The sequence below is a fragment of the Capra hircus genome, chromosome 7 (assembly GCF_001704415.2).
Source record: "Capra hircus breed San Clemente chromosome 7, ASM170441v1, whole genome shotgun sequence".
NCBI classification, from domain to species: Eukaryota; Metazoa; Chordata; class Mammalia; order Artiodactyla; family Bovidae; genus Capra; species Capra hircus.
The window spans coordinates 58,622,326-58,649,572 of NC_030814.1; the positions used below are offsets into that span (position 1 = coordinate 58,622,326).

General features: G+C 37.2%; 1 protein-coding gene across 1 annotated transcript; it reads right to left on the minus strand.

Moving 5' to 3' along the window:
- LOC102186304 (protocadherin alpha-1) lies at nucleotides 1,198–3,170 on the minus strand. The gene is given in 12 exon segments (XM_013965469.2): nucleotides 1,198–1,263; nucleotides 1,266–1,342; nucleotides 1,345–1,404; nucleotides 1,407–1,455; nucleotides 1,457–1,687; nucleotides 1,806–1,983; nucleotides 2,062–2,132; nucleotides 2,367–2,450; nucleotides 2,616–2,785; nucleotides 2,788–2,965; nucleotides 2,968–3,065; nucleotides 3,068–3,170. Coding segments are annotated over 12 exon segments (1,365 nt in total).

The following is a 27,247-nucleotide window of genomic DNA, read 5'->3' on the forward strand; positions in this document are numbered from 1 at the left end:
AGCGTGGTCTACATTAAAGTTTTTTGATTGGCTCGCTTGATTTCCGTGCACGTGGACAGCGCGTGATCACCATAGACTCCTGTTACAATGAAGGCACATGACGATTTGACCTTTAACGTGATTGGTGAAACTATGGCATATTACAATTTGACCTTTAACGTGATTGGTGCAACTATGGAAAGTCCCTCGCAGAACCCTCCTGCTTGCCTATATAAACCTAGAGTTTGTGGCAATAAAGCGGAACTGCTTAGATGGAACTCCTGTCGCTTCTGTTTCTCACTCCCCGAGGGGCTGGGTTGGCGGACAGCAGGGTCACCTGGTCGGGACCCGTTGGCTTTGCTGAGGGAAGTTCCACTGCCTCTGTCTTTCTGCGGGGCGCCTCCCGCCCCCCACCCCCCGCATTCATCCACAAAGTGAGACTAAAGTATGCACTTCACAAAGTTATTGGAAAGGTTGAGAGAAATAAAAATAAAGTGTCTTAGAACATTTGTGAGTAAATGGAAGGTGCTCAGTAAGTGTTGCCTATTCAATGATCCTATAATAACAAAATCATTCCATATCAATCTTTCTAGAACCAGGAGAACTCAAAGTCATTGGCATCAGGATAGTGACCATAATGGCAACCAAAAAATAACTATTTTAATACAAAAATTAAAATATCATCCTAAAATATATTTTAAATTACTTTTGCTTAAAATGATTTTTTAAATTGCCCACTTTGAAACTTAAAATATTAAGGAAAGGCAAATGGTTTCTAAAAATTTGCCTATAATTTTTTGTCCGGAGCTGGACATTTCATTATGAGATATAAATAAACTTGAAAATGTCACTGTATTTGACTACATTAAGATCCTATGTTAAATATGCTCAAACCTACTTAATACTTCAGTATTTCTTTCAAAAGCATCCTGCTATTTAAACCAAGGAGTATGATGATTTGTCCCTATATGTGCTTGTTGTTTGACTCCAAGTTCCATTCAAGGTGCAGCAATATATAATAGAATAAACATCTACAATAAATGGTAAGATTTGTTCTGACTTTAGCGAACACTTGGAATACAGTTTTTAAAGTGACATTTGAAAAGATGGTTAGATAAGTTAAAAAATTAAAAAACTAAACCTAAAGCTTGGAAGTTGAATTTACATTACCAGAAAGATCCGAATTTGTTTCTGGATATTCATTTCCTCCCAGCGTGTTCAGACCTGAACAAAAACGGAGCTGGAAGCCATGAGGTCGGTGTTGGGTGGTCCCTCCCCAGAGCACCCGCCCTCTGCTGAGTCTGCTGAGAGTAAGACCAGCTCCCCACCATGATGGAGCACACCAGCTTAGGCTTCGTGGACCACATGCACCCTCGCTGGGCAGCACGGAGCACCACAGCGACGTGTACAGCGGCAGCATGACATCAACAGGCTGGACACCGCACAGATGGTGATGGTCAGGTACACGTTGACATCCCACTAACACCATTTCTGCTCCGGCGATGCCCATCGAAGCCCACAAAGAGGCCTTGAGCACCCGGCTGCTGTCCTCTGGCACAGTAGCCATGGCCGGCAGCGCGGGCTCACCCTCGTCCTTCACCAGCACCAACAGGTGCAGTGCGTCCACCTTGTCCAGGGCGTGCGTCGTGTGAATTTCGCCAGTGTACAGCCCCACGAGGAACGCGCTGTGCTCGCCACCTACCACCGGCTACAGCTTGTATGAGAAACACACATGGTAGCCCCGAGTCCTTAAGACAGCTTGTGGTATAGCCCAGTCCGCATCCACTGTGTGCGCCTTTGCCACCACGTGGCCCGCACTCACCTACCCTGCCACCAGCTGGCTCACCGCACGGCCCAGTCACCCAGCTCAGGAGGCAGCAGCCAGGCATGTTGCAGTTCACATTGGCCACCTCCACGAACATGTTGGTCGTGGTCGACAGGGAAAGTGAGCACCTTACAGTCACCATCACCACATATTTCAACATGCTTTCACAGTCCAGGGCTCTGTCCAACACCAATTAATTCTTTTAGGTGGACATCAGCTTGAAGGGGACATGAGGCCTCAGGGTGCAGGTCACCTACCCACTGACACCACAGTCACAGTTGGACAAATAGATGAAGGCAATGACAGTGCAGAGTGAAGGGTCCTCTAACTGGTAAAGAGTGTTATCATTTACATCCAGCACTCACTAAAACCTTGCAGTCATTTGATACTGGAGGACCTCCTTTATCAACTGCTTTTACCTGAATTTCATAGGGTTTCATTTCTTCGTATTCAGTCTACCAAATAGCCTAATTTCCCCTGAGCTGGAATTATTTTTGAAGCTGTTTCTTTTTATGTCAAGAGGGATATCATTGCCAAAGGAAAAGGCAGTTTCACCATTTACACCTTCATCAGCGTCACAGGTGTTTAATGTGATCACTAATGTTCCATTTGCTATAGTCTCTAATAAGTACACTGTGTACACGGCCTGGGCAAACAATGGAGCGTCAAGCACTGTGATCAGCAGCTGAACTGTACCTTCTAGTTCTGGTTTGCTCCCGTCCCAGTGGCTGTCAATCATAAATGAAGTTCTGTTGTTTCTTCTTATCCAAAGACTTCAATTCAAGTTAAAGTGACTTAGTTCACCACGTGCCTGTACACCCAAAGAGAAATAAACCCTGGAGCTGAGGGTTAGACTAGCATTGGTACCAATGTCTGTGATAGCAGCGCCCTCTATCGGGAAATACGAATCTAGCAATCTAGATTCAGAAATAAATTAACCTGTTTCTCTTGCTCCAAAGACCAGAGGATTTTTATTAAAGCGTGCACCTCCACATCCACAGGGAAAACCTGAGGCGGCCTGTCCACGATTACCTCTAGGTGGATACTACATTTGGCCCTCTGTCCACACAGCTTCTCCCAATGGATCTGAGAATTCACAAACAAAATGCCATTCTTCAGATTCATCTTCAGAAGTTCCCTGTGGAACCAGTTCCCCATGCAACCCAGAACAGGCATGGCACCAGCTCCACCAGCTCCAGCTCCAGGTCCTGGGTGATGCGACCCACGAAGGTGCTGTGTTTGGCTTCCTCAGGGACCAAGAATGTATCTGGCCACTGCCAATCCCTCAGGCTGTAAGGAGCAGAAGTGAGAGCAGCAGGCTCTGGAGTCTGGCCACCTCTCCTTGAAAATAGCATTGAAAAAGCATTACACCTTTCCTGTCACTCTCACTTTACTTTAAAATCTTGCTTTTTTAAAGCTTCATATTTGAAATAAATTATCTTTTTACAGTTTTTGTCTTCTCTCTGGTGGTGACAAAATGGTTTCCTTCTTTAGTTTTTGGTAATTAGTCTATGGAAACATGAGCTTCCTTGGTGGCTCAGTGGTAAAGAATCTGCCTGCAATACAGGAGATTCGGGTTCAATTCCTGAGTCGGGAAGACCCCCTGGAAGAGGGCACGGCAACCCACTCCAGTCTTCTTGCCTGGAGACTCCCCATGGACAGAGGAGCCTGGTTGGCTATAATCCATAGGGTCACAAAGAGTCAGACATGACTGAAGCAACTTAGCAGCAGCAGCAGCAGCATATGGAAACATAGGCTTCCCAGGTGGCACTAGTGGTAAAGAACCTGCCTGCCAATGCACAAGATGTAGGAGACACAGTTTCCATCCCTGGGTCAGGAAGATTCCCTTGAGGAGGGCATGGCAACACACTTGAGTATTCTTGCCTGGAGAATCCCATGGACAGAGGAGCCTGGTGGGCTGCAGTACATAGCATTGTAAAGAGTTGGACATGACTGAAGTGACTTAGCAGGCAAGCATATGGAAATACACAGAATCTCAAGGGACCATAAATAGCCAAAACAATCCTGAAAAAGAGCAAAGCCAAAAGACTCACATTTCCTGATTTCAAAACTTAATACAAAGCTACAGTAAACAAAACAGTGTGGCACTGTCATAAAGACAGACACATAGACCAATGGGATAGAAAAAAAGAATCCAGAAAGAAATTCTTACATATATGGTCAAACGATTTTCAACAAAAGTGCTAAGACCATTCAAGGGGAGGAAAAATAAGTCTTTTCAACAAATGGTGCTGGGAAAACAGGATATGCTAAATTGCTTCAGTTATGTCCAATTCTTTGTGGCTCCTCTGTCCATGGGATTCTCCAGGCAAGAAGACTGGAGTGGGTTGCCATGCCCTCCTGCAGGGGATCTTCCTGACCCATGGATCAAACCCACATCTCTTACGTCTCCTGCATTGGCAGGTGGGTTCTTTAGCACCACCTGGGAAAACAGGATATCATTATGAGTTATACCCTTACTGACCACCACATACAAAAATTAACTCAAATAGATCCATGACCTAAATTTAAGACTTAAAACTGTAAAATACTTAGCTGAATACATGGCAAAAGCTTCATGACTTTCAATTTGGTGATGATTCCCTGTATGTGGTACAGGCAACAAAATAAGAAATAGACAAATTAGACTCTGAAAAAGTTGAAAAATAATTTTTCCATCAAAAGACACTATCAAGGACTTCCAGTTTCTAGTTCTGAATGTAAGAGGTTTTGAAATCACCACTCCATTCTAACAACAAAAATTGAGCAGACTGAAAAAAGTCAACAACCTCTTTTGGATATGTAAGAGAAGGGAGGACATAGGGCAAACCACTGCCCCCAAAATAAAAGAAATAGGGAAATACAGAAAGTCAGAGATTACTGATACAGAGACCCAAGAGCAGAAGCCACTATGGGAATCAGAGCTGGAGCAGGAGTATTTAAATTATAATGCATAAAGTGCTTGAGGCTCAATGTGGAAGAGTCTCAGAGTTGAAAAATCTAGGGGGAAGCATTTTGAGGTGGAGGAAATAGGAGAAGGCAATGGCACCCCACTCCAGTACTCTTGCCTGGAAAATCCCGTGGATGGAGGAGCCTGGTAGGCTGCAGTCTATGGGCTCGCTAAGAGTCGCTGAGCGACTTCACTCTCACTTTTCACTTTCATGCAATGCAGAAGGAAATGGCAACCCACTCCAGAGTTCTTGCCTGGAGAATCCCAGGGATTGGGGAGCCTGGTGGGCTGCCGTCTATGGGGTCACACAGAGTCGGACACAACTGGAGTGACTTAGCTTAGGGAAAAAATATTTTGAAATTTATCTCCCAGAGCTTGACCATATGCCTACAGTAAATATCAGAAAAAAAATCCCTTCATGTTTCTGGCAGTGGGAGGGGAAAAGGAAACATTGTGAAATACCCAGAGTACTCTTTGCTTCTTAAGAAGCCTTCCCTCAGGGGAAACTAATTAATGGAAGTTTAATTATTTATTATTTATTATCAGAGCCTAACTGACCTAAAGGAAAGGAAATACCCAGTTCCAGCAGACTCTAACCTTCCATAAGACAGAAGAAAAATACCCAATTCCAGGGCATTCTAGCTATCCTGTCTGACCTGTAGTGGAGGGAATGAGAAACACTTGTGAAGTTCATAGTGCAGAAGCATAAGGTCACTAAAAGACTGAGACCTAATCATAGGACTATAGAATGTTTCCCTTCTCCCCACACCTCACTACCTCATTATGACTAGACTAGTTATAGCAGTTCTTTCTACCAGGTATATTATATCCAGCTATCAATAAAAAATTATGAGGTATACCAAAAGGGGCAAAAAACTCCACAATTTGAAGAGCAGAGCAAACGTCAGAACCAGACATGACAGGAATGTTGAAATTATCAGATTGGGAATTTAAATAAACTATGGTTAATATACTAATGACATCAATGGATAAAATAGACAATATATAAGAACAGAAGAGATGGGCAATGTAAACAGAGATGGAAGTCCTAAGGAAGAATCAAAAAGAAATGTTAGAGATTTTTTAAAAATGTAAAGGAAATGAAAGATAACTTTGATGACTAATGATGAATTTGATCTTCATTAGTCAACTGGACATGGATGAGGAAAGAATCTCTGAGCTAGAAGATACATCAATAGACTCCTCAGAACATGGTAAGCAAAGAGTAAAAAGGTTTTAAAAAAACAGGACATAAAATCAAAGGACAGTAGGCCAAATTTTTAAAAGTATAACATGCACATAATGAGAGTACTAGAAGAAAGAGAGAAAAGGAAAAAATATTTGAGATAATAATGACTGAGAATTTCCTCCAAATTAATTTCAGACATCAAATCACAGAACCAGGAAGCTCAGATAACACTAAGCAGAATAAATGCCAAAATATCTACATCTAGGCATATCAGTTTCACATTGTTAAAAATCAAAGATTAAATTAAAGTTATATTATTGTACTACAGTTTTACTCTATGTTATCATCAGGGGAAACTGGGTGAAAGGTACACAAGATCTCTCTGTATTATGACTTACAACTAAATTTGAATGTACAATTATCCCAAAATAAAAAGTTTAATTTAAAAAATCCTGAAAGAGGCCAGAGGGAAAATACACTTTACCTATACATGAACTAATATAAAAATTATATCTGACTTTTCCTCAAAAATCATAGAACTTTCTCAACTTGATAAAGTGCATCCATGACAATCCTATAGAAAATTCAGTCCCTCGGTCATATCCGACTCTTTGCGACACAGGGGACTGCAGCACACCAGGCTTCCCTGTCCATCACCATCTCCCGGAGCTTGCTCAAACTCATGTCCAGCAAGTCGGTGATGCCATCCAACTATCTCATCCTCTGTTGTCCTCTTCTCCTCCTATCTTCAATCTTTTCCAATATCAGGGTCTTTTCCAATGAGTCAGCTCTTCGCATCAGGGGACCAAAGTACTGGAGCTTCAGCTACAGCATCAGTCCTTCCAATGAATATTCAAGACTGATTTCCTTTAGGATTGATTGGTTGGATCTCCTTGCAGTCCAAGGGACCCTCAAGAGTCTTCTCCAACAACACAGTTCAAAAGCATCAATTCTTCAGCACTCAGCTTTCTTTATGGTCCAACTCTCACAACCATACATGACTACTGCAAAAACCATAGCTTTGACTAGATGGACCTTTGTCAGCAAAGCAATGTCTCTGCTTTTTAATGTGCTGTCTAGATGTGTTACAGCTTTTCTTCCAAGGAACAAGAGTCTTTTAATTTCATGGCTGCAGTCACCATCCAAAATGATTTTGGAGCCCAAGAAAAGAAAGCCTGTCACAGTTTCCCCTTCTATTTGCCATGAAGTGATTGGACTGGATGCCATGATCTTCGTTTTTTAAATGTTGAGTTTTAAGTCAGCTTTTCACTCTCCTCTTTCACTTTCATGAACAGTTCTTCTTCACTTTCTGCCATAAGGGTGATGTCATCTGCATATCTGAGGTTACTGATATTTCTCCCAGTGATGTTGATTCCAGAAAACATTATACTTAATTGTGAAGAACTGAATGTGTCAACCTCTGATTGGAAACAAGGCCAAATGCTACTCTTTAGCATAGTGCAGGAAGTTCTACTCCGTGCAATAAAGCAAGAAAAGGAAATAAGAGGAATATGGATGAGAAAAACAAAGCTGCCCCTAATTACAGATATCACAGCTGTATACATTAAAACCTCAAGGAATTTTTAAAAACCTCCTAGAAAAGTGAGTTCAGAAATGTCACAGAAAACAAACATACAAAAATGAATGTATTTTCATATACTAACAATGAAAATATACATACCAAAATTAAATTTAAAATACAATACTACTTACATTAGCTCAAAAAAGATACTTAGGTGTAAATGTATACCATATTCTGGAAACAACAAAACACTGATGAAAGAAATGGAAGAATATCTAAATAAGCGGGAATTTCTATTGTGTTCATGAATTGGATGACTCAATATGTCATGGGGAGATGTTACTTTTCCCTGAATTAACATATGGATTTAGCACAATTTTTACCAAAACCTCAACAAGATTTTCTATAGACAGACAAGATTATATGGAATGATAGAGGAACTATAATACCTCAAGCAATTTGTTAAAACAGTAAAAATTAGAAGGAACCAGTGTATCCTATTTTAAGAGTTATTATACAGCTTCAGAAATCAAGTCGTATTATTGGTACATAAATAGACAGGTAGATCAATCTATGGAACAAAATAAATAATCCAAAAATAGACCCACTCAAATGTTCTGAATTAACTGAATTTGTCAAAGGTGCAAAAGCAATTAAATGCAAGAAAGATAGCTTTTCTAGCAAATACTGTTACAGCAATTGGACTTTGTTAGGAAAAACAAAAAAACAAATTAAAAGACCCACCAAAGTCTCATATCTTATATTAAAATCAATTCAAAATGGATCATTAACATAAAATAAAACATAAAACTCTAAAACTTTTACCAAAAATAGGAGAAAATCTTTAAGATCTAAGGGTAGGGAAAGAGTCCTTAGACTTGATAGCAAAAGCATAGTGTGTAAAAGGAAAATTTTGATAAATTAGACTTCATCAAGATTTAAGAAAGTTTACTTTGTGAAATACCATATTTAGGGTATGGGAATAAAAGCTAAAATTTTGGAGAAATTGTCTGCAAGCACATAAAACTGACAAAGAACTCATATCTAGAATGTACAATGAAAAAACAAAATTCAACAGTAAAAAACTGAATAGCCCAATTATTTTTAAAATATAAATTTATTTATTTTAATTGGAGGCTAATTACTTTACAATATTATATTGGTTTTGCTGTACATCAACATGAATCCGCCGTGGGTGTACACGTGTTCCCCATCCTGAACGCCCCTCCCACCTCCCTCCCTGTACCATCCCTCTGGGTCATACCAGTGCACCAGCCCCGAGAATCCTGTATCATGCATCGAACCTGGACTGGCGATTTGTTTCACATTTGACATTATACATGTTTCAATGCCATTCTCCCAAATCATCCCACCCTCACCCTCTCCCACAGAGTCCAAAAGACTGTTCTATACATCTGTGTCTCTTTTGCTGTCTTGCATACAGGGTTATCATTACCATCTTTCCAAATTCCATATATATGCGTTAGTATACTGTATTGGTGTTTTTCTTTCTGGCTTACTTCACTCTGTATAATAGGCTCCAGCTTCATCCACTTCATTAGAACTGATTCAAATGTATTCTTTTTAATGGCTGAGTAATACTCCATTGTGTATATTTACCACCGTTTTCTTATCCATTCATCTGCTGATGGACATCTAGGTTGCTTCCATGTCCTGGCTATTATAAACAGTGCTGCGATGAACATTGGGGTACATGTGTCTCTTTCAATTCTGGTTTCCTCAGTGTGTATACCCAGCAGTGGGACTGCTGGGTCGTATGGCAGTTCTAGTTCCAGTTTTTTAAGGAATCTCCACATCGTTCTCCATAATGGCTGTAATTTGCATTCCCACCAACAGGGTAAGAGGGTTCCCTTTTCTCCACACCCTCTCTAGCATTTTTTGCTTGTAGACCTTTGGATAGCAGCCATTCTGACTGGCGTGAAATGGTACCTCACTGGGGTTTTGATTTGCATTTCTCTGATAATGTGTGATGTTGAGCATCTTTTCAAGTGTTTGTTAGCCATCTGTAGGTCTTCTTTGGAGAAAAGTCTGTTTAGTTCTTCGGCCCATTTTTTGATTGGGTCGTTTATTTTTCTGGAATTGAGCTGCAGGAGTTGCTTGTATATTTTTGAGATTAATTCTTTGTCAGTTGCTTCATTGGCTATTATTTTCTCCCATTCTGAAGGCTGTCTTTTCACCTTGCTTATAGTTTCCTTTGTTGTGCAGAAGCTTTTAATTTTAATTAGGTCCCATTTGTTTATTTTTGCTTTTATTTCCAATATTCTGGGAGGTGGGTCATAGAGGATCCTGCTGTGATTTATGTCAGAAAGTGTTTTGCCTGTTCTCTAGGAGTTTTATAGTTTCTGGTCTTATGTTTAGATCTTTAATCCATTTTGAGTTTATTTTTGTGTATGGTATTAGAAAGTGTTCTAGTTTCATTCTTTTACAAGTGGTTGACCAGTTTTCCCAGCACCACTTGTTAAACAGATTGTCTTTTCTCCATTGTATATTCTTGCCTCCTTTGTCAAAGATAAGGTGTCCATAAGTGCGTGGATTTATCTCTGGGCTTCCTATTTCGTTCCATTGATCTGTATTTCTGTCTCTGTGCCAGTACCATACTGTCTTGATGACTGTGGCTTTGTAGTAGAGCCTGAAGTCAGGCAGGTTGATTCCTCCAGTTCCATTCTTCTTTCTCAAGATTGCTTTGGTGAATAGCCCAATTAGAACCTTGACAGACATGAAGAAACATTTCACCAAAATATATATACAGATGTCAAAGAAACACATGAAAATATTTTCAATATCAGTAGCATTTGGGTACATGCAAATTAAAACTATAATAAGATATCATTATATACCTACCAGAATGACTAAAATAAAAAGTTAAAATATCAAGTGTTAGCAAGGATGCAGAAAACTAGACCATTCATAAGTGGCTTCTAAGAATATAAAACACAACAGTCATTCTGGAAAATAATTGCCTATTCTTTTGGAAAAAATAGACTTAAAATTGCACTCCTGGGTACTTATCCCAGAGTAGTAATAACTTACATTCACACAAAAACCTCTAGATAAATGTTAATAGCATTATAAGCATTGTTTACACTATCCAAAACACTGGGGGAAAAACAAGATACTCTTCAATAGGAAAATGGTATAAAAAACAAACCTGAGGACTTCCATTGTGGTTCACCAGTAAAGAATCTTCCTGCCAATATAGGAAACACATATTGGATCTCTGATCTGGGAAGATCCCACATGCTGTGGCGTGGCTTAACCCATGTGCCACAATTCTTGAGCCTGTGCTCTAGAGACTGGGAGCCACAACTACTGAAGTTCAAACATCCTAGAGCAGGTGCTCCACAACTAGGGAAGCCAACACAATGAGAAACCTACACACTACAGCTAGAGAGGAGCCCCCACTTGTCACAACTAGAGAAAAGCCCACGCAGCAATGAAGACCCAATACAACCAAAGTTTTTTTTTAAGCTGAAAAATACAATAACTGAAGTGAAAAATTCACCAGGGTAGTTCAACAGCCAAAACCAGCAGGCAGAATAAAGAATCAGCAGACTTGGAAGGTAGGACAATGGAAATGTTTGAGGAACAGAAAGAAAAAAGATTGAAGAAAAGTAACTGGAGCCCTAAGGGACTCATGGGACACCAAGAATTAGAATATATACATTATTGGAGCCCAAGAGTGAGAAGAGAAGGAGAAATGAGTAGAAAGATTATTTTTAAAATATACTGGCCTTCCCGGGTGGCTGCCAATGCAAGAGATGCAAGAGATATGGGTTCAGTCCCTGGGTCAGGAAGATCCCCTGGAGTAGGAAATGCCAACCTGCTCCAGTATTCTTGCCTGAAAAATTCCATGGACAGAGGAGCCTGACAGGCTACCGTTCATGGGGTTGCAAGGAGTCGGACATGACTGAGCAACAAAGTGCACACATGTATCTACAAATCCAATAAACTCAAGGAACTCCAAAGAATAAATATAAAGAAACCAACACTAAGACATTATAATTCCACAACAGAGATTTCAATACTCCACTATCAATCCTGTATGAAATAACCATGCATAAGATCAACAAGGAAACAGAAGACTTGAACAACTGTCTGTAGAAACTAGATACTAGAAACTAGATACAATAGACTTCTACAGAAAACTCCATCAATAAAATGTACACTCAATGTACTAAAATGTACTCAAGTACACATGAAACAGTCTCCAGGATAGACCATAACCAAGACATGAAGCAAGTTTTGATAAATTAAAAAAGATAACTCACTAAAGGGTGTTCCCCTTTAATGGAAATTAGAAATTAATAACAAAAAAATTGGGAAATGCAAAAAATATGTAAAAATTAAATAATATATTACTAAATGACCTATCATCAAAGGAAGAAGTGTCAAAAAAATAACAGTTTGTGGTAAATAAAAATAGAGCACAACATACCAAACCTTAATGGGAGACAAGTGCTTAGAGGGAAATTTACAACTGCAAGTTCAAAAAGAAGGATGATCTTAAATTAATAAATTAAACTTCTACCTTAAGACACTGAAGGGAAAAAAAGAAGAGCAAACTAAATCTAAATAAACCAGAAGAACATAAATAGTAAGACATAATGGATATTGATGAACTAAGGTACAGAAAAAAATAAAATATCAATAAAACTAAAAGACAGTTCTTTTAAAAGATCAGTAAGATTGACAAAATTTAGCTAGATTGACGAAAAGAAAAGGAATAAAATTACTAGAATTGGAAATGAGAGAAAGAACATGAGTACTGACCTTGTAGAAATAAGAATCATATATGGTAAGGTTCCTATGTTGTGAGCAAGTGTGGACCAACAAATTAGATAATGTAGGTGAAATGGGAAAATTCCTAGAAAGACACAAACTACCAAAATTGATTATAGAAAAAATATAAAAATCTGAATAGACCTATAACAAGTGAAGAGATTGAGTTAGTCATTTAAAAAAAAAAAAACAAACACAACTTTCTACAAGGAAAATCCCAGGATCAGATAGTCAGGTAGTCATTTAATAGAGGTTTTGCATCACACCTGCCAAAAAATAGAAAAAGAAGGAATATTTCTCAACTCATTCTATGAGGCCACTGATAGTAAAAGCAGACAAGATATTATAAGAAAAAAAAGAACATATAGAGACTTCCCTGGTGGTCCAGTGACTAATAAGGCTCTGTGCTCCCAACGCAGGGGGCCTGGGTTTGACCTGTGGTCATGGAACTAGATCCCACATGTCACAACTAAGAGTTTGCATGCAGCAACCAAAGATTTCACCTGCCACAACAAAGATCGAAGATCCCACAAGTCGCAAGTAAGATCCAGTGCAGCCAAATAAAAAATTTTAAAACCTACTCATATCTCTTATGAATATGACAAAAATACTCAACAAAATATTAGCACATTGAATCCAGCAAAATTTTGAAAAGATAAAGCATCATGACTAATGGTGATTTATCCCAGTAATGCAAGGTTGTTTCATCAACTGAAAATCTATTAGTGCAAAACTCTAAATCAATAAAAGACAAAACCACATGATCATCTTAATAAACATTATTCTTTTTTATTTTGGGCTATGGGAAGTCCAAACAATGACACAGAAATCCAAACATAGCTACATGTTGAAGTCTTTCCCAAGTGAGAACATAAAATTTAAGATGCAGTAAATGAGAGTTTTGTGAGTTGAGGAAAAGGAAGAGGGGTAAAAGTAAGGAATCAATGAAAATTGAACAAGGTCCTGGAAGTGAAAGATGGGTAATGGAAAAGTAGAAAAGATATGGAGGGGAATGTAATGGGCTTTTGTGGATCTACAAATAAGGCATTTCTAATTTTCTCATGATTTTAATTTGCTTTAAGCAATTATTATGTCAGGCAATTTTAAAGTCCAGTTTCAAGGTGGAAGAGTCCTCACAGAAATTAAATAAAGCACTCCACTGGGAAGTAGAAATATGATTTCCTTTGTGCCTCAAAATGTACAATCTAGTCTATATCAAAATTTCTCCAAAGTAACTATTATAATTCCAAATTATACCTGGTAAAACTGCACCAGTAAAAGACATAAGAACATAAATTAGCTTTTACTACAGAGTTTCTACACTACCCATTTTGTTTCTGGGATAGATATTCTGATTATCTACAAACAGAAGTATAAAAAATGAAGGCTTTCTTTGTTAATTAAATTATATTATGAATTCTCCCAAACTGAGAAAGATGTAAATGTTGCCTAAAGTTCTTCCTAAGTTCCTAAAATTTGTTTTCACCAGAATGAATTACTTGATGAAAACTAAGATATCTAACATGAATAAAGGTCTTTCCACATACCATGCATTCATAGAGTCTCTACCTGGTATGAATTCACTGAAATTGAGTAACCTGATAGCCACTATTTTAGGCTTTGCCACATATTTTATATTTATAGAATTTTCATCATTATGAATTCTCTTTTGCATATCAGGATGTCTTCTTTGATTAAAGGCTTTCTCACATTCCATATATTCATAATAATTCATACCAGTGTAAATTCACCGACATGTACTAAGGATTGAAATATGTCTAAAAGCTTTCACACATTCCTTACACTCAAAGAGCTTCTTGCCAATATGAATATTATCAAGGAACCTGTTGATGCATGCTAATAGTTTTCCCATTTTGATTACACGCAGAGGATTTTTTGGCCAATATTACTAAACTGGTATTAAGTAAGTCGTTCATGCACAGTAAAGACTTATTAAGTATTTTATAGTCATAAAGCTTCTCAGCAGTATGAGTTCTCTAACCTATAGTAAGGACTGAGTCTAAATATCTTTCCATGTTTTTTAAAATCTGTATGCTATATTGGAGAATAGTTGACTTCCAATGTTGTGTGTATATACTTATATTCATTTTCAAATTATTTTCCCATGTAGGTTATTATAGAATATTGAGTAGAGTTCCCTGCACTATACAGTAAATCCTTATTGCTTATCTATTTTTATTTTTTAGCATACCTATTTTAAATATAGTAGAGTGTATATGTTAATTCCAAACTCCCAATTTATACCTCCCCTCCCACACTTTTCCCTTTTGGTAACCATAAGTTTGTTTTCTAAGTCTATGAGTCTTTGTTTTGCAAATGAGTTCATTCATATCATTTTTTTAGATTCTGCATATAAGCAATGTCATATTACATTTGTCTTTCTGTGTCTGACTAACTTAGTATGAAAATCTGTAGGTCCATCCATGTTTCTGTAAATGGAATTATTTTACTCTTTTTACAGCTGAGTAATATTCCATTGGGGGCTTCCCTGATACCTCAGTTGGTAAAGAATCCACCTGCAATGCAGGAGACCCTGGTTCAATTCCTGGGTCAGGAAGATCCACTGGAGAAGAGATAGGCTGCCCACTCCACTATTTTGGGACTTCCCTTGTGGCTCAGGTGGTAAAGAATCTGCCTGCAATGCAGGAGACCTGGGTTTGGTCCCATGGTTGGGAAGATCCTCTGGAGAAGGTAAAGGCTATCCACTCCAGTATTCTAGCCTGGAGAATTCCATGGAATAGCAGAGTCGGACATTACTGAGTGACTTTCACTTTAACTATTCCATATCTTCTTTATCCATCAATCTGTCAATGAACATTTATGTTGCTTCCATGTCTTGGTTATTGTTAACAGTGCTAAAATGAATGTTGGGATGTATGTATGCTTTTGAAACACGTTTTTCTCCAGGTATATGCCCAGGAAGGGGATTGCTGGATCATATGCTAGGTCTATTTTTAGTTTTTTGAGGAACCTCCATACTGTTCTCCATAGCTCTACCAATTTACATTCCCACCAACAGTGAAGGAGAGTCCCCTTTTCTCCACACCTTTTCTAGAGTTTATTGTTTGTAGACTTTTTAATAACGGCCATTCTGACTCTTGTGAGGTGATATCTGATTATAATTTTGCCTCTCTCTAATAATTACTGATGCTGAGCATCTTTTCATTTCTTGCCCATCTATATGTCTTCTCTGGAGAAATGTCTATTTAGATTTTCAGCCCATTTTTTGATTGGGTTGTTTGGTTTTTTGATACTGAGCTGCATGAGCTGTTTGTAAATTTTGGAGATTAATCACTTGCCAGTCAACTGTTTGCAAATATTTTTTCCCATTCTGTGGGTTGTCTTTGCACATTTTAAAAACAATTTATTTTTAATTGAAGGATAATTGCTTTACAATATTGTGTTGGTTTCTGCCATACATCAGCATGTATCAGCTATAGGTATACATATATCCCCTCCCTCCTACCTCCCATCCCATCCCACACCTCTAGGTTGTCACAGAGCCTCATTTTGAGTTCCCTGAGTCATACAGCAAATTACCACTGGCTATCTATTTTACAAACAGTAGGGTATATATTTCCATGCTACTCTCTCCATTTGTCCTACCCTCTCCTCCCCTCCCCATGTCCATAAGTTTGTTCTATATGTCTGCGTCTCCACTGCTGCCCTGCAGATAAGTTCATCAGTACCATCTTTCTAGATTCCATATATATACATTAATATATGATATTTGTTTTTCTACTTCTGACTTTCTTCACTCTGTATAGTAGGCTCTAGGTTCATCCACCTCATTAGCACTAACTCAAATGCATTCCTTTTTATGGCTGAGTAATGTTCCACTGTACAGACATTTAGGTTGATTGCCTGTCTTAGCTATTGTAATTAGTGCTGCAATGAACATTGGGGTACATGTATCTTTTTAATTATGGTTTTCTCAGGGTATATGCCCAGTAATGGGATTTTGGGGTCATATGGTAGTTTTATTCCTAGTTTTTTAAGGAATCTCCATACTGTCTTCCATAGTGGCTGTATCAGTTCATATTCCCAGCAACAGTTTTACACATTTCTTATATTAATCAGTACCTCACCAGTATGAATTCTCTCATATTAAGTCACTTGTACAGACACAATAATGATGTTCTCATTTCTTGCTTTCGTACAGATTATCATCAGTATGAATTCTCTCACTTAAAGAGTGAACTCAATTCAGTCTAAAGTCCTTCTTTTATAGTCCCGCGATTTCTCACCTGTATGAATTCTCTGAAGTTGAGTAACTTGTCCACACATAAAGGCTGTCCTTTACTCCTTACATTCATAAAATTTATCACCAGTATGAATTCTCTGCCTTGAGGAAAGAATGCAATCAAGTCTGTAGACCTTCCCACGTTCTTTATATTCCTATGATTCTTCACCTGTATGAATATTCTCATGTGGACAAACTGTCCACACACAATGAAGGCCTTATCACATTTCTAATATTCATAAAGCATCTCACCAGTGTGAATTCTCTAATACATGGTAAAGACTGCATTAAGTCTAAATATCCTTCCATATTTCTTACATTCATTGGTTTCTCATCAGTATAAGTTACCAATGTTAAGTAATTTGTGTGCACATAAGAAAGGCTTCCCCACATTACTAATGGTCATAAAGTTTATCACCAGTATGAATTCTCTGGTTTACAAAAAGAACTCAGTTAGTTCTAAACAACTTCCTACATTCATTATATTCACAAGATTTTCCATCAGTATGGATTCTCTGGTATTGACTATATTATCCACACAAATAATGGCTTTCTCATATTTTTCTTTTTATAATTTTATTTATTTATTTAGGCTGTGCTGGGTCTTAATTGCTGTGCAGGCTTTTCTCTAGGTGTGTGGGGGCTACTCTCTAGTTTTGGTGCATGGGGTGCTCATTGCAGTGACTTCTCTTGTGGAGCACAGGCTTTAGGGCATGTGGGCTTCAGTGGTTGTGGTGAGTTGGCTAAATAGTTGCAGATCCCAGGCTCTAGAGCACAGTCTCTATAGTTGTGGCACATGTGGGCTTAGTTGCTCTGTGGCATGTGGGATCCTTACAGACCAGGGATCAAACCCATATCTCCTGCATTGGCAGGTGGACATTCTGCTACTGAACCACCAGGGAAGCCTTCACATTCTTAACATTAGTAAATTTCTAACCAGTATGAATTCTCTATGGTATGGTAAAGACTGACTGACTTAAATTTAAACATCTTCTCACAGTCATTGTGTTTTCACCAGTATGAGTTCTCTGATGTCTTTTTGTTTTGTTTTGCTTTGAGTTCCCTGATGGTGAGTAAACTGATATCCACTACTAAAGGTCATTCCACATTCTTTCTGATTACATTATTTCCAATTAGAGCATGTTTTCTCTCAATTTTGATAAAGGTTGGATTTATGTTATTGATTAAACAGAATTTCTGAGTTATATGTTAGAGAATGAGACAACATGATCATTTTTGTAGCTATTTTGTTGGTGCAGAAGTAATTGTAGTTTTCCATTGTTGAACTCTGCCATTTGATATTGGAATACATTCTTAAATGAATGTGGTTATGTTATACATCATTTTAACATGTGTTTCTCACTTTATATTTTTTTGCTAATGGTGTATTGTTGTTGTTGAGTCGCTAAGTTGTGCTTGACTTTGCAACCCCACAGACTGCAGCACATCAGGCTTCTTTGTCCTTCACTGTCTCCTGAAGTTTGCTCAAGTTCATGTCATTGAATCAGTGATGATATCTAACCACTTCGTCCTCTGCCACCCACTTCTCGTTTTACCTTCCATCTTTCCGAGTATCAGGGTCTTTTCCAATGAGTTGGCTCCTCATATCTGGTGGCCAAAGGAAGTACTGGAGCTTCAAAATCAGCATGAGCCCTTCCAATGAATATTCGTTTAATTTCCTTTATGATAAACTGGTTTGATCACCTTGCTGTCCAAGGGACTCTCAAGAGTCTTTTCCAGCACCACAATTCGAAAGCATCAATTCTTTTGTGCTCAGCCTTCTTTACAGTCTAACATTCATATCTGTACATGTCTACTGGACAGATTTGCTGACATATTGAGTGCAGCATTTTAACAGCATCATCTTTTAGGATTTGAAATAGCTCAACTGGAATTCCATCACCTCCAATAGTTTTGTTGGTAATAATGCTTCCTAAGGCCCACTTGACTTCACACTCCAGGATGTCTGGCTCTAGGTGAGTGACCACACCATTGTGATTATCCTGGTCATTAAGATCCTTTTTGTATAGTTCTTCTGTGTACTCTTGCCACCTCTTCTTAATATCTCCTGCCTCTGTTAGGTCCTTACCATTTCTGTCCTTTATCATGCCCAAATGTTCCCTTGATATCTCCAATTTTCTTGAGGAGATCTCTAGTCTTTGCCATTCTATTGTTTTCCTCTATTTCTTTGCACTATTCATTGAAGAAGGCCTTCTTATCTCACCTTGCTATTCTCTGGAACTCTGCATTCAGTTGGGAATATCTTTCCTTTCTCCCTTACTCTTTACTTCTCTTCTTTCCTCAGCTGTTTGTAAAGCCTCCTCAGACAACCACTTTGCCTTCTTGCATTTCTTTTCCTTTGGGATGGTTTTGGTCACTGCCTCTTGTACAATGTTATGAACTTCTATCCATAATTCTTCAGGCACTCTGTCTACCAGATCTAATCCCTTGAATTTACTTGTCACCTCTACTGTATAATCATAAAGGATTTGCTTTAGATATATCTGAATGACCTAGTGGTTTTTCTCCACTTTCTTCAGTTTAAGCCTAAATTTTGCAATAAGAAGTTGATGATCTGAGCCATAGTCAGCTCCAGGTCTTGTTTTTACTGATTGTATAGAGCATCTCAATCTTTGGCTGCAAAGAATATAATCAATCTGATTTCAATATTGACCATTTAGTGATGTCCATGTATACAGCCATCTCTTGTGTTGTTGGAAAAGGATGTTTGCTATGACCAGTGCATTCTCTTGGCAAAACTCTGTTAGCTTTTGCTCTGCTTCACTTTGTACTCCAAGGCAAAACTTGGCTGTTACCTCAAGTATCTCCTGACTTCTTACTTTTGCATTCCAAAATAGATATAGCTACAATAAGTTCCTAATGGACACACAATATAAAAATATGTAAATCATGACATCAAAAATATAAAATGTGTGAAGCAGAGTAAAAAGGTAGTTTTTGCATGTGATCAAATTTAAGTTGTTATCAGCTTAAAATAAATTGTTATATCTATGTTTCAAGTAAGCCACAGGATAACTACAAAAAACAAAAATCTATAGTAGATACAGAAAAGATAAAGAAAATGTAATGAAAGTACAATTGACCCTTGAACAACACAGATTTGAACTGTGCAGGTCCATTTATTCACAGATTTTTTTTCCCTAAAGTAAATTCTACAGTACTACACAATACGCAGTTGACAAATCCTAGGACATGGAACTGAAGATACAGAGGAACCATAGGTATGGTGGAACTGCATATACAGAAGGCCAATCATAAGTTTTATGTGGATTTTTGACTGCATGGGGTGTTGTCACCACTAACCACTGTGTTGTTCAACTGTATACCACTAACATGGAAAACCATCAATTCACAAACAATGATAGCAACAAAGGAGGAAAAGAACAAAGAACTACAATATGGCTAGGAAACAATTAACAAGATGGCAATAATAAGTCCTTACCTACCAATAATTATTTTAAATAAAAATGGGTTAAAATCTCCAACCAAAAGGCGGAGTGGCTAAATGGATTTTTTTTTAAAGACCTTGAATATGTGCTACCTACAAGACACTCACTCTAGCTTCAAAAACACACATAAGCTCAAAGAAGATATTCATGATTATGGAAGCCAGAAGAGAGCAGGAGTAGCTATACTCATATTGAACAAAATACTTTAAGTCAAATACTGTAACAAGAGACAAAGAAGGTCATTGTATAATGATAAAGAAATGAATTCAAGAGAATATATAAGTTGTAAATATATACATACCCAACATCAGACCACCTAATTATATTAGGCAAATAATAACAGATATGAAAGGAGTAATCAACAATAATAATTTCCAATTTTTTCCTATTTTATGTGTGCTCAGTTGTTAGTCAACTCTGCAACTGCATGGACTATAGCCCCCCAGGATATTCTATCCATGAAAATTTCCAGGCAAGAATACTGAAGTGGGTTGCCATTTCCTCCTCCAGGGGATCTTCCCAACCCAGGAATTGAATCCACATCTCCCATGTCTCCTGCATTGGCAGGTAGATTCTTTACCAGTGTACCACCTGAGAAGCACCTAATCAACAACAATAGAAGACTTTAATACACAAGTTTCTACAGTTGATAGATCAGCCAGACAGAAGCATTGAGCTATGCTTTAGATCAAATGGACCTAACAGAAATATATAGACTATTCCATTCAACCGCAGTAGACTATACATTCTTTAAAGCATACCTGGAACATTCTCCAGGATAGATCAGGTGTTAAGTCACAAAACAAGTCTTAGCAAATTTTAAGATTGAAATTATACCAAGTGTCTTTTCTTATCACAATGGCATGAAATTAGAATTCAATAACAGGAGAAAAACTAGAAAAATCACAAATATGTAGAAATTAAACAACACACTCCAGAGAAATGAATGGGTCAAAGATGAAATAAAAAAATCTTGAAATAAGTGAAAATAGAAACACAACATATAAAAACTTACAGAATGCAGCAGGAGTTCTAAGAGTAAAGTTTACTATAACTACATTAATTTAAAAATGAATGCTCTCACATAATAACTAAAATTTACACCTCAAAAGAACTAGAAAAATAAGAATAAACTAGGCCCAGTGTTAGTAGAAGGAAGGAGATAACAAAGAGAAAAACAAAAAGAAGATCAAGAAAAAAGATTTTTAAGATTAAATGAAATTGATAAAACTTTAGCTAGACTTACAAAGAAAAAAGAGAATTAAAATAAATAAAATTATACATGAAAGAGGAGACATTACAACAGATACCCACAAAGATAAAAAAGATTATAAGAGATTACTATATCCAATTATATGCAACAAATTGGTAAACCTAGAGGAAATAAATATATTCTCTTATCAACTGTGAATCATGAAGAAATAAAAATCTGAACAGACCAAGAACAAATAAGGACACTGAGTTCAGCAAAAACCTTCCCAATAAGTAAAAGCCCAGGACCAGAGGGCTTTATAGGTGAATTCTACAAAACAGTTACAGAAAAATTAATACAAATTCTTCTCAAAGTCTTCCTAAATTTGGAGAGAAGGAAACAATCTCAAATTCATTTTACAAGCCCAACATTACCCTAATATCAAAGCCAGATAAGGCTACTTCAAGAAAGCTACAGACTGAAAAAAAAAAAAACCTACAAACAAATATCCCTGATGAATACAGATGCAAAATCTCTCAACAAAATACTAACAAATCAAATTCAACAGTACATTAAAAGGACCAAGTAACATGAAAAAAAAAGGACCAATTAGGGAAATTCCCTGGCCATCCAGTGATTAGAACTCTGTGCGTTCACCGCTCAGGGAGCATGCTCAGTCCCTGGTCAGGAAACTAAGTAAGCTTCCCATTGGCCATGTAGCACAGCCAAAAAAAAGATCAAATGAGATTTACTCCTGGGATGCAAAGATGGTTCATCATATGCAAATTGATAAATGTGATATTCCATACAAAATTAATGAAAGAATAATAATATGATCATCTTAATAGAAGCAGAAAAAGCATTTGAAAAAGTTCATTATCTTTTCATGATAAAAACTCTCAACAAATTAAGTATAGACGGAACATACTTCAAAATAATTAAGGTCACATATAATAAGCCAACAAGCAACATCATATTCAGTGGTTAAAGTGTGAAAACTTTCCCTCTAATATGAGGAACAAGACAAGGGCACTCACCCTTGCCAGTCCTATTCAACACAGTACTAGAGTCCAGCTAGAGAAATTAGGCAAGAAAAAGAAACAAAAGGCATCCAACTTGGAAAAGAAGTAAAATTGTAGATGACATGATCTTATATATTTAAAAAATCCTAAAGACTCCACTCAAAAACTGTTAGAACTAATCAATGAATTCAGTAGTTTCAGCATTCAAAAACAATATTAAAAAATCTGTTGCATTGTTTTACACTAACAAACTATATGAAAAAAATCCCATTTAAAATAGGATCAAAAACAGCAAAATACATAAAAATAAATTTAACCAAAGAAATACATGAATTATACAATAAAAGTTATATGACACTGATGAAAGAAACTGAAAAAGAGAAGTGAAGTGAAGTCGCTCAGTCGTGTCCGACTCTTTGCGACCCCATGGACTGTAGCCCATCAGGCTCCTCGATCCATGGGATTTTCCAGGCATGAATACCGGAGTGGGTTGCCATTTCCTTCTCCAGGGGATCTTCCCGACCAATGGATTGAACCCAGGTCTCCCACATTGTAGGCAGATGCTTTACTATCCAAGCTACCAAGGAAGCCTGGAAAAAAAAAAAAGGGGGAAAAGACACAAATAAACAGAAATACATCACATGTTCATGAATTGGAAGAGTTAACACTGTTTTAAAATGTCCATACTATCCAGAGCCACCTATAGATTTAATGCAATCCCTAATAAAATTCCAATGACATTTTTCACAGAAATAGATATAATCTCCAAATTCATATGGAACCAAAAATGATCCCGAGTACTGAAAGGAATCCAGAGAAACAACAACACGAGGCATCATGTTTTCTGATTTCAAACACTATTACAAAGATATAGGAATCAAAATACTATGGTACTATCATTAAAACTGAAATACAGACCAATGGAACAGAATAAAGAACCTAGAAATAAACCCATAGTTATGTGGTCAGCTGATTTTTGACAAGGAGTGACGAACACTAAGTGGGGAAAGTATATTCTCTTCAATAAATGGTGCTGAGAAAACCAGATATTCACATACAAAAGAATGAAATTAGACCAAGCTCCTTTCTTACACTATTTACATATATTAACTCAAAGTAAACCAAGAGATTAAATGTAAGCTATGAAACCATAAAAACCCTAGAAGAAAAATAGGGCAATAACTCCTTGACATGAATCTTGGCAATGATTTTCTGGATATGACACCAAAAACACAAACAAGAGGAAATATCAATGAGTGATATTTGTTGATATTTATCAAACTAAAAAGCTTCTACATGGCAAGAAAAATAATCAATAAAATCAAAAGGCAACCTACAGAATGGAAGAAAATATTTGCAAACAGCATGTCTGATAAGGAGTTAATATCCAAAATAGGTGAGTACAACTAATTTAAAAAAATTTTCTTAGTGGGCAGATCTCTTGACTAGGTGTTTTTCCACAGAAGATATACAAATGGCCAACATGTACATGAAAACGTGCTTAATGTCATTAATCAGCAGGGAAATGCAAATAAAAAACATAATTAAATATCACATCTGCTACAATAGCTATTATGCAAAAAAATACAAGAAATAAATACTGGTGAGGATGTGGAGAAAAAGGGGCTTTGGGTACTATTAGTTGAAACGTAAACTGGTGCAGCCACTACAGAAAATATTTAGTATGGAGGCTTTGCAAAAAATTAAAAATAGAACTACTATATAATCCAGCAATCCCACTTCTAGATATATTTTGAAAGGAGATGAAATCAGTTTCTCCAAGAACTATCTGCATTCCCATATTTATTACAGTATTATTCACAGTAGCCAAGATATGGAAACAACCTAACTGCTGCTTCTCTCTCTCTCCTTTCACCTTTTATTTATTTATTTATTTTCAGCCTAAAAAATTAAAATCTGCCATTTGTGACAACATGGATAAACTTGATATTATACTAAGTGAAATATTAATAAGTGAAATGAAATATTATACTAAGTGAAATGCATCAAACAAAGAAAGACAAATGCTGTATAATCTCTCTTATAGGTGGAATCTAAAATCATTGAACTCATAGAAACAGTAGAAAACAGTAGTTGCCAAGTGCTGAGGAGTAAGGGAAAAGGGGAGGTGTTGGTTCAGTTAAGTTCAGTTTAATTCAGTCGCTCAGTCATGTCCAACTCTGCGACCCCATGAATTGCAACAAGCCAGGCCTCCCTGTCCATCACCAACTCCCGGAGTTCACTCAAACTCATGTCTATCGAGTCAGTGATGCCATCCAGCCATCTCATTCTCTGTTGTTCCCTTCTCCTCCTGCCCCCAATCCCTCCCAGCATCAGAGTCTTTTCCAATGAGTCAACTCTTTGCATGAGGTGGCCAAAGTATTGGAGTTTCAGCTTTAGCATCATTTCTTTCAAAGAACACCCAGGACTGATCTCCTTTAGAATGGACTGGTTGGATCTCCTTGCAGTCCAAGGGACTCTCAAGAGTCTTCTCCAACACCACACTTCAAAAGCATCAATGCTTTGGTGCTCAGCTTTCTTCACAGTCCAACTCTCACATCCATACATGACTACTGGAAAAACCATAGCCTTGACTAGATGGACCTTTGTTGGCAAAGTAATATCTCTGGTTTTGAATATTCTATCTAGGTTGGTCATAACTTTCCTTCCAAGGAGTAAGCGTCTTTTAATTTCATGGCTGCAGTCACCATCTGCAGTGATTTTGGAGCCCAACAAAATAAAACCTGACACTATTTCCACTGTTTCCCCATCTATTTCCCATGAAGTGATGGGATGCCATGATCTTCATTTTCTGAATGTTAAGCTTTAAGCCAACTTTTTCACTCTCCTCTTTCACTTTCATCAATAAACTCTTTAGTTCCTCTTCACTTTCTGCCATAAGGGTGGTGTCATCTGCATATCTGAGGTTATTGATATTTCTCCCGGCAATCTTGTTCCAGCTTGTGCTTCTTCCAGCCCGTGCTTCTTCCAGCCCAGTGTTTCTCATGATGTACTCTGCATATAAGTTAAATAAGCAGGGTGACAATATACAGCCTTGACATACTACTTTTCCTATTTGGAATCAGTCTGTTGTTCCATGCCCAGTTCTAACTGTTGCTTCCTGACCTGCATATAGGTTTCTCAAGAGGCAGGTCAGGTGGTCTGGTATTCCCATCTCTTTCAGAATTTTCCACAGTTTATTGTGATCCACACAGTCAAAGGCTTTGGCATAGTCAATAATGCAGAAATAGATGTTTTTTTGGAACTCTCTTGCTTTTTTGATGATCCAGCGGATTTTGGCAATTTGATCTCTGGTTCCTCTGCGTTTTGTTGAAAAGCATCAACTTTCAGGGGACTTCCCTGGCCATCCAGTGGTTAAAATTCCATGCTTCCAGTACATGGGGCACAGGTTCAATACCTGGTCAGGAAACTAATATCCCACAGGCTGCCTCAGAACAGCTAAAAAATTTTTTTAATTTATTTATTTAAATTGGAAGCTAATTACTTTACAATATTGGGGGTTTTTTTTGCCGTACATTGTCGTGAATCATCCGTGGGTGTACGTGTGTCCCCCAGAGAGGGGAGGGGTACAAACTTTCAAGTGTAAGATGAGCAGGTTCTAGGAAACTAATGTACAACATGGTGTCTAGAGTTAACAATAGTATATTGTATACTGAGAATATTATGTAATGTTCTCACCATAAAAACAACAAACTGGTAATTATGTAATATGAAAATGTGTTAAATAACTTAACTGTGATAAGCATTTTGTAATATATACATGCATTAATATCACACACAACAAAAATCAAAGATCCCATGTGACCCAGCACAGTCAAATAAATAAATAATTTTTTAAAAGACTCAGATGTAATCTTAGAATTAAAGAACACTTCCCTCCTTCCCATACACCTTACCACCACATCTTTAGGGATCCTGTAAAACAAAAGATTGCAACTGAAAAAAACATATATCAGATCTTACTTAACAAGTCTCTACATAGAACTAAAGACAACGAGGAAGACAAAAACAAGAACACTAGAGGAAATTTTAACCTCTCACACCTACAGCTATGGGTAAAAAAAGACTAACCCCCAGCCAGATGAAGAAAACTTCACACAAACAAATCTATTTACCTCATTTTCTTTTAACTGGTACATCCTGTTCAGCTTTCAACAAAAAAACTTACAAGCTATATTTAAAGGGATAAAGACACAGACTGAAGAGACAGAACAAGAATCAGAATCAGATATAACAGAGATGTTAGAATAATAAAGACTCTAAAATAATTATGTTATTTATTTTGTTTAAATTGTTAAAATAATGTTATTTATGTTGTTTAAAATAATTATTTTAAGGGCTCTAGTGGAAAACATACAAAAACAGATGGTAATGTAAGCAGAGATATAGAAACTCAAAGAATCAAAAGGAAATACAAGAGATGAAACTCAAATCAATTGCATATAACTTTTTCTAAAGAAAAATCCAAACAAAACAAAATTTCTCTCCAATTCTCCCAGAAAATTTTGCTTGCCACAAAGTGGCTATTGAAACTGTTGGAATACTATCAACTAAAATTAGAATGTTTCATGAATTTGAAGATGCTATGAAAGAAAGCACATATACACCATCTTTAACAGAAACCTAAAATGAGACCCAGTATCACTTCTTTTCCTCTTTCCTCATGGATAGGTTTTTCCCAAGTTATCCATGTAAAATGTCTTAGACCTACAATAACCTTTAAGTATATATTAATAACATAATTTGATACTTCAACTCCTCTATTATCAATATGGCAGTTATTTCAGGTGATAGATTGAACTTTCAAGATTTCATGAAGTAAGTCTGACAATTCACTCTGCCACTTGAAGAAAAATTATCAGGTACATAAGGATGAGAGCAAGATGACCGGAGTCTGTTTTCAGGCTTGGTATTTCCAAAGCCAAACAGAATCCTAATGATCATTATATAATGTTATGCTGGAATTGTGTTTCAGCTCTTGCTTGAGTCTGGAATATAAACAACCTTGAAATT